The 15,982-nt window shown below is 43.8% G+C and overlaps 1 protein-coding gene across 4 annotated transcripts in view; it reads left to right on the top strand.

The window, feature by feature from the left end:
* Nucleotides 1-15,982, top strand: part of dock9b (dedicator of cytokinesis 9b) — a 47,157-nt gene that overhangs the window by 28,847 nt on the left and 2,328 nt on the right. For 3 of the 4 annotated variants that reach the window (XM_068719865.1, XM_068719862.1, XM_068719863.1), the window contains exons 21-50: nt 544-630; nt 724-813; nt 961-1,076; nt 1,504-1,573; nt 1,684-1,809; nt 2,694-2,765; nt 2,860-3,006; nt 3,108-3,191; nt 3,315-3,426; nt 3,556-3,734; nt 3,862-3,969; nt 4,115-4,226; nt 4,345-4,475; nt 5,369-5,483; nt 5,586-5,652; nt 5,751-5,798; nt 6,219-6,355; nt 6,443-6,558; nt 6,649-6,786; nt 6,865-7,047; nt 7,140-7,253; nt 7,935-8,150; nt 8,266-8,323; nt 11,700-11,806; nt 12,490-12,612; nt 12,845-12,958; nt 14,303-14,449; nt 14,608-14,818; nt 15,229-15,419; nt 15,516-15,616. In XM_068719865.1, coding sequence (XP_068575966.1) covers nt 544-630; nt 724-813; nt 961-1,076; nt 1,504-1,573; nt 1,684-1,809; nt 2,694-2,765; nt 2,860-3,006; nt 3,108-3,191; nt 3,315-3,426; nt 3,556-3,734; nt 3,862-3,969; nt 4,115-4,226; nt 4,345-4,475; nt 5,369-5,483; nt 5,586-5,652; nt 5,751-5,798; nt 6,219-6,355; nt 6,443-6,558; nt 6,649-6,786; nt 6,865-7,047; nt 7,140-7,253; nt 7,935-8,150; nt 8,266-8,323; nt 11,700-11,806; nt 12,490-12,612; nt 12,845-12,958; nt 14,303-14,449; nt 14,608-14,818; nt 15,229-15,419; nt 15,516-15,616 — 3,620 coding nt within the window. The remainder of the gene's footprint in view (nt 1-543; nt 631-723; nt 814-960; nt 1,077-1,503; nt 1,574-1,683; nt 1,810-2,693; nt 2,766-2,859; nt 3,007-3,107; nt 3,192-3,314; nt 3,427-3,555; nt 3,735-3,861; nt 3,970-4,114; nt 4,227-4,344; nt 4,476-5,368; nt 5,484-5,585; nt 5,653-5,750; nt 5,799-6,218; nt 6,356-6,442; nt 6,559-6,648; nt 6,787-6,864; nt 7,048-7,139; nt 7,254-7,934; nt 8,151-8,265; nt 8,324-11,699; nt 11,807-12,489; nt 12,613-12,844; nt 12,959-14,302; nt 14,450-14,607; nt 14,819-15,228; nt 15,420-15,515; nt 15,617-15,982) is intronic. The other variant, XM_068719866.1, reaches the window with a different exon arrangement.

The raw sequence follows: 15,982 nt of genomic DNA, 5'->3' as shown, positions 1-15,982 counted from the left end.
CTTGTGGTTAATGGATAAAGATCTTATTAGCTGGGATTGGATTGGGACCTTTCAGGGGTCCATTTCACATGAAATGCCTGTGAAATCTGATCAGCATTAAAATGTAATCCATTAAAACTAACCATCTCACCATTGGGACAATGGGACTAAATGCTGTTTCTTAGATGCATGGCTAACGGGATTAGTGTACATTTAATTAATGTGAAGACAAAAGTGGCTCAATGTGCATCATGCTTAGTGCTGATTTCAAATTGAACGGCCCGTTTTCTCTAAATGAGCTTTAAAAACATTGATCTTATGAACTCAGTACTTTAGTAGGACATCTGTTAAAAACTCCAGTTTCTTTTCTTCTATAAAAGTTTTTTTCTGTGTATCTTATAGTATGCTGCTGCCATATGGCAAAACAGCTTGTCTTCGTATTTTACAAAAAACTGTCCCTGATTTGTCAGTTATATCATGATGTCTATGCTTGAGCATGAATCAACACAGTGCAGTTTTTATTCAGTGTGCACTGTAGTAATTGTTGCCCACTTGTCATTGCAGCACTCTGGCTCGGAGATCAAATGGGTCGACGGAGGAAAAACCCTGTTCAAAGTCTCAACTCATCTCGTCTCCACCGTTTACACTCAGGTATATCTAGCTATATGTAGGTCTATATATACTATCACCTGCTCATTGTAAACGCAAATACAAATATGTATTCAAATGATATGTCTCCTTTAGGATCAGCACTTGCACAACTTTTTCCACCACTGTCAAATCATGGAGATGTCAGAACAAGCTTCAGAGGGGGAGCTGGTTAAATACCTGAAGGTACTTTGAATGTGGAACACACCCTTCTGTACATGCCTCATCAAACACAATCCTGTAATCTAGCATTTAAGGGAATATGACAAGCCAGAGTCCTTCAATATATGAAATATATATACATATATATATATATTTTCTTAATCCTCTTAGAGTCTCCATGCAATGGAGGGTCATGTGATGGTCAACTTTCTGCCCACCATCCTCAACCAGCTGTTCTGCGTCCTAACCAGAGCCACGCACGAGGATGTGGCTGTTAACGTGACCAGGCAAGCCACACACACACACACACACACACACACACACACACACACACACACACACACACACACACACTTATACACCCATGTGTGAAATGAAGGTTTCCGGCAGCAGAAATATATACTTTTAACAAACTTCATGAAATAATAACAGCACTTTCATCTTTCCAAAGCGCATTCCCCTGATTCTCTGTAATAGCCTGAGTCCTTTTCTCTCATTAGACGCTCACCTATGGCGTGCTCGATGTATGTGTCTTATAACTCAGTTGTGTGTGTGTGACTAGTCTTTGAAGCTCGGTAGGCAGTGTGTAAATGAGGTGTTAGTGCCTCAGAGTGAATAAATGTAATGTCTATCTTTGGCTTGTTCCTTCCAGCGAGCCTCACTTCCTCCGGTACATGCTTTTATATTTCTATATCATTGTCCGTTTCTCTTTAGGGTGATGGTTCATGTCGTAGCACAGTGCCATGAAGAGGGGCTTGAACATTACTTGAGATCTTATATCAAGGTGCAGTCTTTTACTCACTATATTACGCAGATACGCAGACGATATATGTTTGTATGTTCCTGTATTTCTGCAGAAGGAAAATTGATACAATGTGGTTTTCTTTCTCTCAGTTTGTGTTTAAGCCGGAGCCTTATTCCTCTACCGATGTAAAAACAGTACACGAGGAGCTGGCTAAAGCCATGACAGCCATTCTCAAGCCGTCCACAGACTTCCTAACTAGCAACAAGCTGCTAAAGGTAATCATTCTTTTACCAAACTAACGGTTGTAATGCCTCTTTTTTGAGCATTTCTTTTTTCGGCAGATTCTTTTACACCCTCATAAATCATAGACTATACATGATACGAGCAAAGATAATTCAGTTTAGCTTCTGCAAAAGGCTAGCCGTCCCCTCAGGGGGGTCATCTGTATTTTCTCAGGGTCCGATGCTCTTGATATGAACTAACATTGTAAGAGATCTGTAAGATCTGTCTTCACAGTTCAAATTGCAAAGGAAGGAAGGGAGATGAATGCTTCACATCCAGTTGGAATGTTAAAAAACCTTTCAGCCAGTGTGGAGATAACAATGTCTGAAGAAAAATAGAAAGAAAACTGTCGAGCGTGGGTTTCAAGGAGTATAACATCAGTAGGCTATGAGCTGTAGGTGGGTGATAAATACACATTGCTGAGAACATAAAACCCATTGAAAGGTGTCGTTTGTGTGTCATAGTAAGAGGACATGAAGCTGGGGAACAAAGCAGCATGGAAACACAGATACGCTGCCCTCCCTAGTTCTATTCATTGTAGCTTTAGCTGTCTAGTTGACTGATTCTGACTTGGTTTAGTTTTGTAGTCACTTCAAAGTGTGCATGCTGGTTTTGTATTAATACTTATACTATATATATCATGCTACTCGCACGTTGAATTACATTACACTACGTTTACCAACGTTACGTTACTTTTAAGTTCAGTTAAGTTACATAACTTTCACACGGGACACAAACGCACCGATGAGGCTGATAACCGCTGATGACGCCCATTCCATCCGCTGATAACATCCGAAGCGGGTGACTGAAATGTCTGATGTAAATTACAGTTAGGTTTCAGGTTTTTCCTTGCAGTGACGCTGTGTTTGTGTTGCAGTATTCGTGGTATTTCTTTGAAGCTCTGGTGAAATCAATGGCTCATTATCTCATGGAGAGCGGGAAGGTCAAGGTAGGCCTTCTTTTTGTCTTCTCTTCCTTTCTTTAACGTCTTTCCTCGGAGTCTCACTCCTCCCCCTCTTTTTCTTTCTGCCTCCCTCGTCCAGCTCTCCAGGAACCAGCGTTTCTCGGCATCCTTCTACCACGCAGCGGAGACTCTGGTGAATATGCTGATGCCACACATTACCCAGAAGTACAAGGACAACCTGGATGCGGCTCGCAATGCCAATCACAGCCTGGCAGTTTTCATCAAGGTTGGCCCTCCTCCCGGTGCTTGCAGTGCCGCATTGCATTTTGATACGTAGATATTTTCAAAAAAATTCCAAAATAATGTTCCACTCCCCTTTTCACACAGCGCTGCTTCACCTTCATGGACAGAGGCTTCGTGTTCAAGCAGATCAATAACTACATGAACTGCTTTATGCCCGGAGACCCCAAGGTTAAAATGCTCTCCTGCCATCATCCATAATGTTCTTATTCCAGTCGTTAAACATGAAGTTAAAAGCTAACTTCAAGCCATACAAGCTTCCTTAAAATGTCTTTTCTCTTGCACTACTTCCAGACTTTGTATGAATTCAAGTTTGAGTTCCTGCGGGTTGTTTGCAACCATGAGCACTATGTCCCTCTTAATCTGCCCATGCCCTTTGGAAAAGGCAGAATTCAAAGGTTCCAAGGTAAATGACAAACACTTTTATCTAAGTGGAGTGAAATTTATAGTCAGCTTGTTCTCTGCATCCTGTTCTCTCCGTATCTTTTAATCTTTTCATGTGAATGTTATTTCTGCTGACCGATGCCTGCCTCAGATCTTCAGCTGGACTATTCCCTGACTGACGACTTCTGTCGAAACCACTTCCTGGTGGGGCTGCTGCTGAGGGAGGTGGGCGGTGCCCTTCAGGAGTTTCGAGAGATCCGTCAGATCGCCATCCAGGTGCTCAAGGGGCTGATGATCAAACACACGTTCGACGACCGCTATGCTGCGAAAGTGAGTTCTATGGCTCTCGGCCACCTTTACTGTACTCTGAACACCCAGACGTTATTGTAATTTGGCAAATGTTTGAGGTTTTGGGTCACACTTTTTTGACTAAATGACTCCTACTGTGTCATTCCAGAGCCAGCAGGCCAGACTCGCCACCCTCTACCTCCCTCTGTTTGGTCTGCTCCAGGAGAACGTTCTCAGACTCGACATGAAGGAGTCTGCCCCCCTCAGCAACCACAATGTAAGCCTGACACCTAGTGTTGGGAAAGTGAACAGCAACTTGTGTCTGTTTCCAGCAAGACCTGCTCTTTCTTCAAAACATGCATTGCTGGGTTAATGTCGGTTCAGCTGATTCCATTCGCTCACTTTGTCGCTCTCTGTCCCAGAATGCCAGGGAGGACTCTCTGGTACCCAACTCCATGGTGACCCCTCAGAAACCTGGGAGCTGCATAGAAAATGCTCTCCACAAAGATGTGTTTGGAGTCATCTCTGGAACAGGTAAATGATCAAAAAGAGATGCAAAACAACTACAAGGGGATGCAAATGTATCAAAAAGAGACAAAAAAATTACTACAAAGTCATGAAAAATGTATTTTTTGGTACTCTGTCCCTGCAGCCTCCCCTCACAGCTCCACTCCCAACATCAGCTCAGTGCAACACGCCGACTCCAGAGGCTCTCTGATCTCCACCGACTCTGGAAACAGCCTGCTGGACAAGAGCAGTGACAAGACCAACTCCCTGGAGAAGGTAGGTGCCTGAATGGGGCTGGATGACCACTTCATTTGCAATATTTGCTTTTGTGGTAAAAGCCGCTGGTCTGTGAGACCCAATATAATGAAAGCCGATGCCTGCAAAACCACAAGGTCGATAGTTTGCAAGGCTCTCCCATAAATTTGATCAATCTTCCCTCTTGGACGTCCACGCTCTCCTCCCACCCCCCCCTCCCTCCAGAGCTGCCACACCCCTTCCCTTTGCTCTGTAACCTCCCAACCCCACCAAAGGGAGAGGTTTCCCAGGAGGCACTCGGTCAACGTGCCCCCTCTCCCCGTGGACCCCGGGGACCGGGTCCCACCTCTGAACCGCGCGGCCAAGCGGGTCACCATGGACTTCTCCCTCCTCTCTGTGCCCCTGCCTGGCCGGCCGCGGGACGGCGACAGGGATCGTGACAAACGCGCTGGAAGTCACGAGGAAAACATACCGATACAAGTATTCTGTTTGGCCTCTCCACCGGAGACTTTTGGTTACAATTGTACAGCAGATTTTCTGAAGACCAAAACATGCAGATATCTGTACAATACGTCCAAAACCCTTCTTCTCTTCTGAGTGTCCCACATCAGGGAGTGAGCGTGCTTTTACCAACGCGGATGCTGAGCTGACCGCTGACTCGCAGCCGTTTTCCATTATTTCCTCACATGCTGTAATGTAGATGTAAATGTGTTTTCCTCAAAACCTGCATTTGATGTTGTTATCTGAAAGCACAGAGCTGCTGCAGCAAATGTCGCCTCCGTTCCGAGGAAAGCACTTGACATTTCTCATCTCTGAAGTTTTGGGTTTCTTGAGTGATGTTCTTTATCTCTTGTGAGTTTTTCTGCAAACTCTGCGCCCAATAACTAAAACTTCTTTCTCCTCCTCCGCATCAGTACCAGTGTGCGTCGGCTCTGGGCAGCGCCGTGCTGCGCTGCGACAAACTGGACCGGGACGAGATCAAAAACGTGCTCATGTGCTTCCTGCACATCCTCAAGAGCATGTCAGAGGGTAGGGCGGCCCGTCTGGGTCATTGCGCTGGATTCTGACACACAAGTTCACGTGAACAACCTGTTTCATTGTCATCTTTTTCTCCCCGTCTCGTCACCTCAGAGGCCCTTTTCGCGTACTGGAACAAAGCAGCTCCGTTAGAACTGATGGACTTCTTCACATTGATAGAGTGAGTTCATGGCTAGACGACCTCTTTGTGATAATGTTGATCAGATGGTTCGATGTGAATGCGAGGTCTTGAATTCCCTTTCTGCGTTTGCTCTGCAGAGTCTGCCTCCATCAGTTTAGATACATGGGGAAGAGATTCATCGTCAGGTAAAGTGTTCGAGTGCATAGATAATCCCATATCTCATTTTAAACTGAATTTATGGATTGATTCTTACTAATTTTGTTCATTATCTATGCAAAAATATGGCTGATGCACATACTTACAAAGCGCCGTGCCTTACTGAACCTTTTAACCCCGTTTGCCTTTGGTTTGTTCCCTCTTCTGTAACACTGCTGGCCAGTTGTTTTGTGGTTAATGTCGCGGCCCCGGGCCCCTCCTGCATGGGTAAGACATTGCTGTCTTTTTGTCTCACTAAAAGCATGACGCTCATTTACAGGCCGTGTTTCTTTCTATCTGTGTTTAATGCTGAGACCTTCCCTCATTTGATTTGCGCTCGTCCGATCCCTTTGTGCCTGTGTGACTTTGCTGTCCTGTGAGCATAACTGGCATTTCTCTCCTGCCAACAGGAGCCAGGAGGGGGCGGGGCCTGTAGCTCCGGACAGGAAGTCTCTGACTCTGCCTGTGTCTCGTAACAGGGCGGGGATCTTGCATGCCCGCCTTCAGCAGCTGGGAACTCTGGAGAACGCTCACACCTTCAACAACAGTAAGCCTTCCTTGTCCTCTGCTGGCAACCTAATCAAGCTGCGCTGGGTGTTTATCGCTGTAGTAAAGTTTGGGCTTTGTCGTGCAGTGTACTCTCACACGGAGGCAGACGTGAGCAGCCAGTGCCTACTGGAGGCCAATGTGTCCACAGAGGTCTGTCTGACTGTGCTGGACACACTCAGCATCTTCATCATGGGATTCAAGGTACATAAAGTGTTCCGATACAAACCGCCACAATACGTGACACTCTGGTTCTGGTTGGTGTCCTCACGCCTCCATCCGCCGTGTCTTCAGACGCAGCTGAATTCGGATCTCGGTCACAACCCCCTGATGAAGAAAGTGTTCCAGGTGCATCTGTGCTTCCTGCAGATCCCTCAGTCCGAGGCCGCCCTCAAACAGGTCTTCACCTCACTGAGGACCTTCATCTACAAGGTGATTTAAATTCATGGGTGGAACATTTAGTCTTAAATATCCTCTTTCCTAAAACCTGCATTACTTCCTGTCCTCCAGTTCCCCTGCACCTTCTTTGACGGACGTGCCGACATGTGTGCCTCTCTGTGCTACGAAATCCTCAAGTGCTGCAACTCCAAGCTGAGCTCCATCCGCAGCGACGCCGCCCACCTCCTCTACTTCCTCATGAAAAGCAACTTCGACTACACCGGGCGCAAGTCTTTTGTCCGAACACACCTGCAGGTACGTGTGTCCGAGTATGGAGAAAGAAACGTGTCCTTGCAGGTCATGCGTCAGTTTGATCTTTCGTTCGCTGCTCTCTCTGTTTCGCCCAGGTGGTCATTGCTGTCAGTCAGCTGATTGCCGATGTCATCGGCATCGGGGGTACCCGTTTCCAGCAGTCGCTCTCCATCATTAACAACTGTGCCAACAGCGACAAGAGCATCAAGGTGAGGTCACAGTGCGGTGAGACGAACCTCATCAAGCCATGGACGTACTTAGTTTAAAGTAGTAACGCTTGACATTTTTTGACTGCATCAACTCAATACACAGATACAAAAGCCCTGAGATGCAAGTGAGAAAAAATAGTTTGGGTGATCCACCTTCAAAGTGTGATCTAAATTGTTTTCCCTCCTCTGTTTATGACTTCAGAACTGGTGGAAAAAATAAGTTTTGTCAGGATTATTTTTCTCTGAGGTTTCATTTTCAGAAATTGCTAAAAAAATATGTACCTTGTGTTGACGTAGAGTGCATTTTCTTCACCTGGAAGGAAATATGAATTATAGTCCTTTTAGTGCCATTTAGAACATAATAGTAGTGGAGCCTCTTGTGGCCGAAAAGAGTATTACAGCAACAAACACAAATGATCCTGACAAAAAAAATCACCAGCTAAAACTTGTTTCACAAATGATAAAAAAAATCAGGAACTTCCAAAGTCAAAACCTTTTTTTTTTTTTTTTTTGTTGAGAAAGTGGATCACCAGAATGATTTATTCAGACTTCAATACAGAGAAAAACAACAAACCAGAAACAAAAGACTAAATAAATTGAAAAAAATAAAGTTTCAAAGGTTGCTACTTTACTTTACCACAGTTATATTAAAATAGAATTAATGTCATTGTTCTATTGTAGCACACCGCATTTCCGTCAGATGTGAAGGACCTGACGAAGCGCATCAGGACGGTGCTGATGGCCACGGAGCAGATGAAGGAGCACGAGAACGACCCGGAGATGCTGGTGGACCTCCAGTACAGCTTGGCCAAGTCCTACACCAGCACGCCCGAGCTCCGCAAGACCTGGCTGGACAGCATGGCCCGCATCCACAACAAGAACGGAGATCTCTCTGAGGTTGTTTGTTTTTTCTTTACATTTTTCAATCTCAGTTCAGGACGCGACTGCTTTTCACATTTCGTAGGGTCTTTCTGTGCTAAGCTGTGGTTCTGTTTGTCTACTTCCCCTGCAGGCGGCCATGTGTTACGTGCACGTTGCTGCCCTGGTAGCTGAGTACCTGTGGAGGAAAGGTGAGTCGATGATATACAGTGCTGTGAAAAAGTATTTGCCCCCTTCCTGGTTTGTTATTGTTTTGCATATTTGTCACACTTAAATGTTTCAGATCATCAAAATTTTTTTAATATTAGACAAAGATAACCCGAGTAAATACAAAATGCAGTTTTCAAATGATGATTTCTTTTATTAAGGGAGAAAAGCTATCCAAACCTACTTGGCCCTGTGTGAAAAAGTAATTGCCCCCCCTTGATAAATCATGAATCAACTGTGATTTTTTTGGAAAGCTGAGTTCAATTTCACTATCCACACCCAGGCCTGATTACTGCCAGACCTGTTGAATCAAGAAATCACTTAAATAGAACCTGTCTGACAAAGTGAAGTCGGCTAAGAGATCTCAAAAAGCAACACATCATGCCGCGATGTAAAGAAATTCAAGAACAGATGAGAGACAAAGTAACTGACATGAATCAGTCTGGAAAGACCCCAGAACAACATCTGAAGAAGTGCAGGCCTCAGTCTCCTCAGTTAAGATCAGTGTTCATGACTCAACAATAAGAAACAGACAGGGCACAAATAGCACCCATGGGAGAGTTCCAAGGCGAAAGCCACTGCTGAGCAAAAAGAACACAAAGGTCTCACATTTGCCAAAAAACATCTTGATGATCCCCGAGACTTTTGGGCAAATATTCTGTGGACTGACGAGACAAAAGTTGAACTTTTTGGAAGGTGTGCGTCTCGTTACATCTGGCGTAAAACTGACACAGCATTTCATAAAAACAACATCATACCAACAGTCACACATGGTGGTGGTAGTGTGATGGTCTGGGGCTGCTTTGCAGCTTCAGGACCTGAACGACTTTCCATAATTGATGGAACCATGAATTCTGCTCTCTACCAGAAGATCCTGAAGGAGAATGTCCGGCCATCAGTTTGTGACCTCAAGCTCAAGCACACTTTGGTTATGCAGCAGGACAATGATCTGAAACACACCAGCAAGTCCACCTCTGAATGGCTCAAAAAAAGCAAAATGAATGTTTTGGAGTGGCCTAGTCAAAGTCTGGACTTAAATCTGATTGAGATGCTGTGGCCTGACCTTCAACGAGCCGTTTCTGATCGAAAACCATCCAATGTGGCTGAATTAAAACAATTCTGCAAATAACAGTGGGCCAAAATTCTTCCACAGCGACGTGAAAGACTCATTGTCAGTTATCGCAAACGCTGGTTTGCAATTGTTGCCGCCAAGGGTGGCAAAACCAGTTATTAGGTTTAGGGGGCAATTACTTTTTCACATAGGGCCAAGTCGGTGTGGATAGCTTTTCTCCCTTAATAAATTAAATCATCATCTAAAAACTGCATTTTGTATTTACTCGGGTTATCTTTGTCTAATATCAAAATTAGTTTGATGATCTGACACATTTAAGTGTGACAAATATGCAAAACAATAAGAAACCAGGAAGGGGGCAAATACTTTTTCCACAGCACTTCCTTTTACAGTAAATAACCGCTGACCATTTTTACAATGCCAATTTACAGAGGCCCTATAATGAGTCACTGGCGAAGGTTAACACAGTAGAAAGAAGATCATCTCGGAAAATAATTGTTTAAACAAACTCAATAAAATTGATTAGATTCACTTGTTGTGTATCGAGGAAAAAATCATGCACGGTAATAAAAATGCTTTTAATCTTTTATTTAATCATATCCATCCTAAGGAGTGTCCTCAGTAATTAAGGCAGAGTCCCTCTCATTTTAATGGGACTACACTGCAGTAAATCAGTACGCCACCACCATTAAAACAATAAATAGAAAGGTTTTATTTGCTGGCTCATTAATTAACTTTTCACACTTCTTAATTCTTTAACTATGTGTAGGCGTGTTCCACACACATATATTCAAACACAGGAACATACACCCTCCACCTGAGAGCTGGTCCAAGGGTCATCTGTTCATTCCTAACAGTCCCTCGATAAGATCACCTCTCAGGATTCTTCACATATCAAACCCCTTTGGAGGGGCTCTGTCGTACGGTGTGACAGGACGCTATGGGAGTCAACAGTTCATTGTCGGGTCAGAGTGTTTTCAGAGTGGGCTGAGCTCCCTTCAGACCTCCTTTCCTTTATACAACTCTGCACACGAGGCGTCATACCTGCCCGTGGCAGACAAGACGTGGCATCTGTTTGTTAAAAGTGGTAGTTTAATTTCTAAGAGCAGAGAAGTTCCAAACATCGTCCTGCTGTGGACGTGGGCAGCAGCAAAGCGGATGTTAGCCGCTTAAAAAAAAAATCAATTCTTCAAAGAAAAAAATCAATTCTTCAAAGAAAAAAATCAATTCTTCAAAGCCACCGGACTCCTTTGACCGATACCTCACAGAACATGGGAGGGGCTGGTCTACCTCTGCCTTTATCGGTTTGTTAGGGCTGTCTGACACGACGTTAAAGCGGTACAAATATTCCAAAGATAGTGTACAATTACGACGATGTTCTAGGTGTCTAAAATACGTCCACAGCAGTACTCCTGTCTGTTTAACCTGTGGGGCGTGTCCACCACCATCTACTGTAGGAAGTACACTGACTATGGATTAGTACCTCATATAACCTCACTTCAAAACATCCAAACTATCCCTTTAAGCAAGACAATTAGAGTGATGTTGAAATTGAAAAGTGTCTGATTGTACGTTTCTCTGGAAATATGCTGATTCTTCAGGCTTATGTCACTCATAAACAGTTGGCCTCTTATGTTTTATTGCCGTATACCGCTTATCACCGGAATATTTATTGACACATGTCACTGCTACAGTAGGGATATACAGATGGGATCATATGTGTGTTCTTACTTTGACTAAGATAAGATAACATGAGCTAGAACTTTCTTTATCCAGAGGGAAATGTGTTGTGCAGCAGGTAGCAAATATAAATATAGATATAACAATATAGACAATACATATAAACACACGGCACATGAAAGCATGATGTCATTGCTGTTTCACTGATAGGTGCCACTTGTCCCCCACAGGTACAGTGTAAAGTTAAGAGAAAGATGACCTGTTCTGGTAGCTGCACTAGCAGAGATAGCTGTAAAGCTACTGTACATATTAGCTTAGCATAGCGAGAGTAGCCTCGACATCATGTGTCAAAATTGTTTATTTCTTTATTTAATGCAAGAAATGGTAAATGTCTGTTGAATAGAAGTGACATGTCATTGTATACATTGTATTGTGTCAATGGAACATACCATATATATATATTTTACCCTCCATTTACCTGCATGTGTCTTATACTTGTCACTGATTTGTGTGATTAATATTTCCAATTTGTTGGTTATTTTCCGCGACGTACCATATTTCCGTGAAATGTTAACGTCAAAATAAAAGGTTCTGTATCTGCTTGTTAGGTATGTTCAGGCAGGGCTGCTCGTCTTTCCGCGTCACCACCCCGAACATCGACGAGGAGGCAGCCATGATGGAGGACGTCGGGATGCAGGACGTCCACTTCAACGAGGTACTGTCAAATCTTCTACATGCCACACTGGCTCTGGATATCTGCAAGGCCCACCGTGTTAACCGAGCGCGTATGATGTTTCTTTTTTAAAGTTGCTCATTGTGTCACATCATGACTAATGTCTAGAAGAGCTCTTATCTCTGTTAAGAGTATCTATTGCTCTGTTTAGTCGGCCGACTAAGTGACAGCGCAGACTTTGAGCCCGGGATTGGTTAATCACATTTAGGAAACCACTGAGCTGGCAGACGGAAATCCGACGAGGGCTTCAGGGTCAGCCCTCCTAGAGGTGTTCAGGGATTCCTTGCTCAAGGGCACTCCGGCGGGGGCCGTGGCCTGTTGAGACCAGATCTCTCGGTGAACCGATAACCCCGGTGAAACTGAAAGCGATGGCCGGAGAATGTGTGAGCTTTTACGAGTCGGTCAACAGATCTGTAGGCAATGAAAAAACATTTTTTGCTCTCCATCTGCTCTGAAAACCTTTTCCTCTTTACGAGCCGGACTCACCAATAAAAAGGAAGGAGATAATGGATCCATTTCCACCCATGCCTGCTGTCTTTACAGGAAGACTATGCTCAGTTTGGAGCCTTCTAGACAAATATAAACTAACCGAAATGTCCCTCTTTGCAACAATTAGGTATTCTGAGGGAGTTTAATGAAGTTGACATGTATTTATCTGTGTCCAGGAGGTGCTGATGGAGCTGTTGGAGGAGTGCGCTGATGGCCTCTGGAAGGCGGAGCGTTATGAGCTCATCGCTGACGTCTACAGGCTCATCATCCCCATCTACGAGCAGCGCAGGGACTTTGAGGTAATAGAAAAGATAGAACAGGAGTGGTGCATTTATTACATACGCCTGCCAGGAAGCATGCACGCCGCCCTCATTGTGCTGTTTTCAAGAAAACATGAATAATCATGTTGCTCCATAAAACATCGTCTTATTATTTGTAATAAACAGTTTGTAATTACCCTCCACTGAGTAACTGACCTATAAAAATGATTTAACGGTTATTCAAACTTTTCTCTCCTCGTCTTTTTAACAGAAACTGACTCACCTGTATGACACCCTCCACCGTGCCTATACTAAAGTGATGGAGGTGATGCACACTGGCAAAAGACTGCTGGGCACGTACTTCAGAGTGGCCTTCTTTGGACAGGTAAGGGGAGTTTCCAAAAGACTAAAAAAAGGACAATATATTACAGTAATAGCTAGCATAAATGCTAACTCAATCCAAACTCTTTAATATCAGCGTGATGGTTATGATATCTCTTTCCATTTGCATGAATGCACATTCAGTACGGGAACTCTCCCTTACACACACACACACACACACACACACACACACACAAACCTTTGAATGTTATCCTTTAATAGAGATTTTTCTTCTTCTCTCCTCCCCCCTCCAAGGCTGCGGTAAGTGTGTAAAAGGTTCAGCTGTGTGTGTTGGCCTGGTGTGCTCTTCCATGTCCTTGCATCATTATGTTGTTTGAGGACTGATCACTTTTAGTTAAATCAGTGGCTAAATGTAGCTAAATGTAGCTAAATGTAGCTTAATGTAGCTTAATGTAGCTAAATGTAGCTTAATGTAGCTTAATGTAGCTTAATGTAGCTAAATGTAGCTAAATGTAGCTTAATGTAGCTAAATGTAGCTTAATGTAGCTAAATGTAGCTTAATGTAGCTAAATGTAGCTAAATGTAGCTTACATTTAGCTCTGTCGTGGGTTGTGATTGCTGAACAAATAGCAGAGAATAACTTGGCTCCTCAAAGTGGGAAAATAGTAGTTAAATGCAGATGTTGTGGCATATGCAACAACAAAAGTCAGCTGTATTTTGAAGTGTTACTGTTCCTGATAAAATGTTGGGAGGTGACCAGCTGAAGTTTGCATGTTGTTTTCATCCCTTTTTGCTTCATTGTTGGCTCTTTTTTTAAGTTAGCATGTGGTGTTGGATTAGTATTCACCCAAATCATTGAGTGTTTTTGTTTTTTCATTTGATTGGTTGTATTTTACGGAATTCCTTAGATTTTTGGTGTTTCGGACAGAAGAGGCTGAAGTGTACCACTTATAAAATCATTCATGTTTTAATTTCTCCATGCACTTCAAACACACTGTACATATATTTTGTGTTATAGAGTTCTGTTATATAAAACACACCTGGAAGAAAATAGAAACAAGTCCTTTTTGGAAGTGGTGCACTTAAGCCTATTGTGACCGAAATGAGTATTACAATAACAACTATCCACCTGCCAAGTTTTTTCTCCCGCCTGTTTTCACAGATGAAAAATTTTGAAAAATGATTCTGGCAGAACATTTTTCCCAACCTGTTTCATGTAGTTCAGTCTCTTCATATCAAAATAAATAAAATCATTGGAAAATTGCAAAAACAACAAGTCAAGGTTTGACTTATCCAAGCTGCAGGTGACAAAGTGGCCTAAAATTCTTGACCCAGCACTTGACTTCCTCCTCTTCCTCCTCCTCCTCCTCCTCCTCCTCCTCCACAGGGCTTCTTTGAGGATGAAGATGGAAAGGAATACATCTATAAGGAGCCAAAGTTCACTCCGCTGTCTGAGATTTCCCAGAGGCTCCTGAAGCTCTACTCCGACAAGTTTGGTCAGGAGAACGTCAAGATCATTCAGGACTCTGGCAAGGTGGGATCACATTTGATATATTGATGATGTATCAAGCGGGTGTGTATTCAATGTGAGAAAGCACCTCTAAATCTTACTTTGGAAGCAACCACTGGCATTTTTTACGGCTATCTACTGTATGTTTGAGTCCAAATAAAAACCTCTTGGTGAACCCCCAGGTGAACCCGAAGGACCTGGACTCCAAGTACGCCTACATCCAGGTGACCCACGTCACGCCCCACCTGGACGACAAGGAGCTGGAGGACAGGAAGACCGACTTCGAGAAGAGCCACAACATCCGGCGCTTCGTGTTCGAGACGCCGTTCACCGTGTCGGGCAAGAAGCAGGGAGGGGTGGAGGAGCAGTGCAAGCGGCGGACCGTCCTCACCAGTAGGTCACAATGTGGATTTAGTGCGGAATAAAGACACAAAACAAGTGCTTCCAGCCAGCTTTATTGCCGTAGCAATGTCAGGAAGCAAAGAGCGAGAACGTCTTCCTGGTTGCCATCTGTTATTGTTCTCAGGTGTCTGTAACCTGAAACGTTAGGTCACGTAAACAGATAAGGCCAGGTGAGGTTTATTACTGTACCGTCCCCTTAATCCCAAAGTTCAGCTGTTATCTTGCCTCGTTAATAAACACACTGACTGGTAGTGAGTTGCTCGGTGGTTAATATCCCGGTTATGAATGTTACCGCGGAGTCACAACGAGACACGCAAGCTGTTCGTATAGCGGTGTTTACATGTTTACATTTGACATGACATGTATGTGTCCTCCCCGTCCCATTTCCCGTTCCCATCCAGCCACCCACTGTTTCCCTTACGTGAAGAAGCGCATCGCGGTCATGTACCAACACCAGACCGACCTGAGCCCCATCGAGGTGGCCATAGACGAGATGAGCGCCAAGGTGGCCGAGCTGCGTCTGCTGTGCTCGGCCTCCGAGGTGGACATGATCCGCCTGCAGCTCAAACTGCAAGGCAGCATCAGTGTTCAGGTACCAAACCACCAGCTCAGGCTGCTGTAAATCACTTTGACTTCTCATCAATTGTGGATCATTTGGGGTCTTTGAACCCGGTTGTTTTTTTTCCAGGTCAATGCCGGTCCACTCGCTTACGCCAGAGCCTTCCTCGACGACAGTAGTGCCAAGAAATATCCCGACAACAAGGTCAAACAGCTCAAAGAGGTGTTCAGGTACTTACCAATGATGGAAACATTTAGATATATATTTATACAGTAAATATCTTATAGAGGAATATATCATATCTATATTTATAGAAGAGCCTTGCTGTGTTCAAATGCAAGTGGAACGCACATTTGATTAAATTCACCAAAAGTAGAAATACCATTATAAACACAACATACAGTGCTTTTGGTGAATTACATCGTATGAACTGTATTGCACCACTGGCTGTTGGGTAAATTGTCGTTAAATGCAAAGGAAGATGACCAAGGGATGAAGTTTCCATCCATTTTCATAGAATTTACCCAAAAATCGGCAAAAGAAAATGATTATTAGTTTCCATCCGCTGCTGTTATGTGAATATTTTGGAGACGGGC

Source organism: Cebidichthys violaceus, unplaced genomic scaffold (assembly GCF_023349555.1).
Source record: "Cebidichthys violaceus isolate CVI_PGR_0920_01 unplaced genomic scaffold, fCebVio1.0.p SCAF_24, whole genome shotgun sequence".
NCBI lineage: Eukaryota > Metazoa > Chordata > Actinopteri > Perciformes > Stichaeidae > Cebidichthys > Cebidichthys violaceus.
Note: the sequence above shows the minus strand (reverse complement) of the source record. Positions and strands in the feature narration are given on the sequence as shown.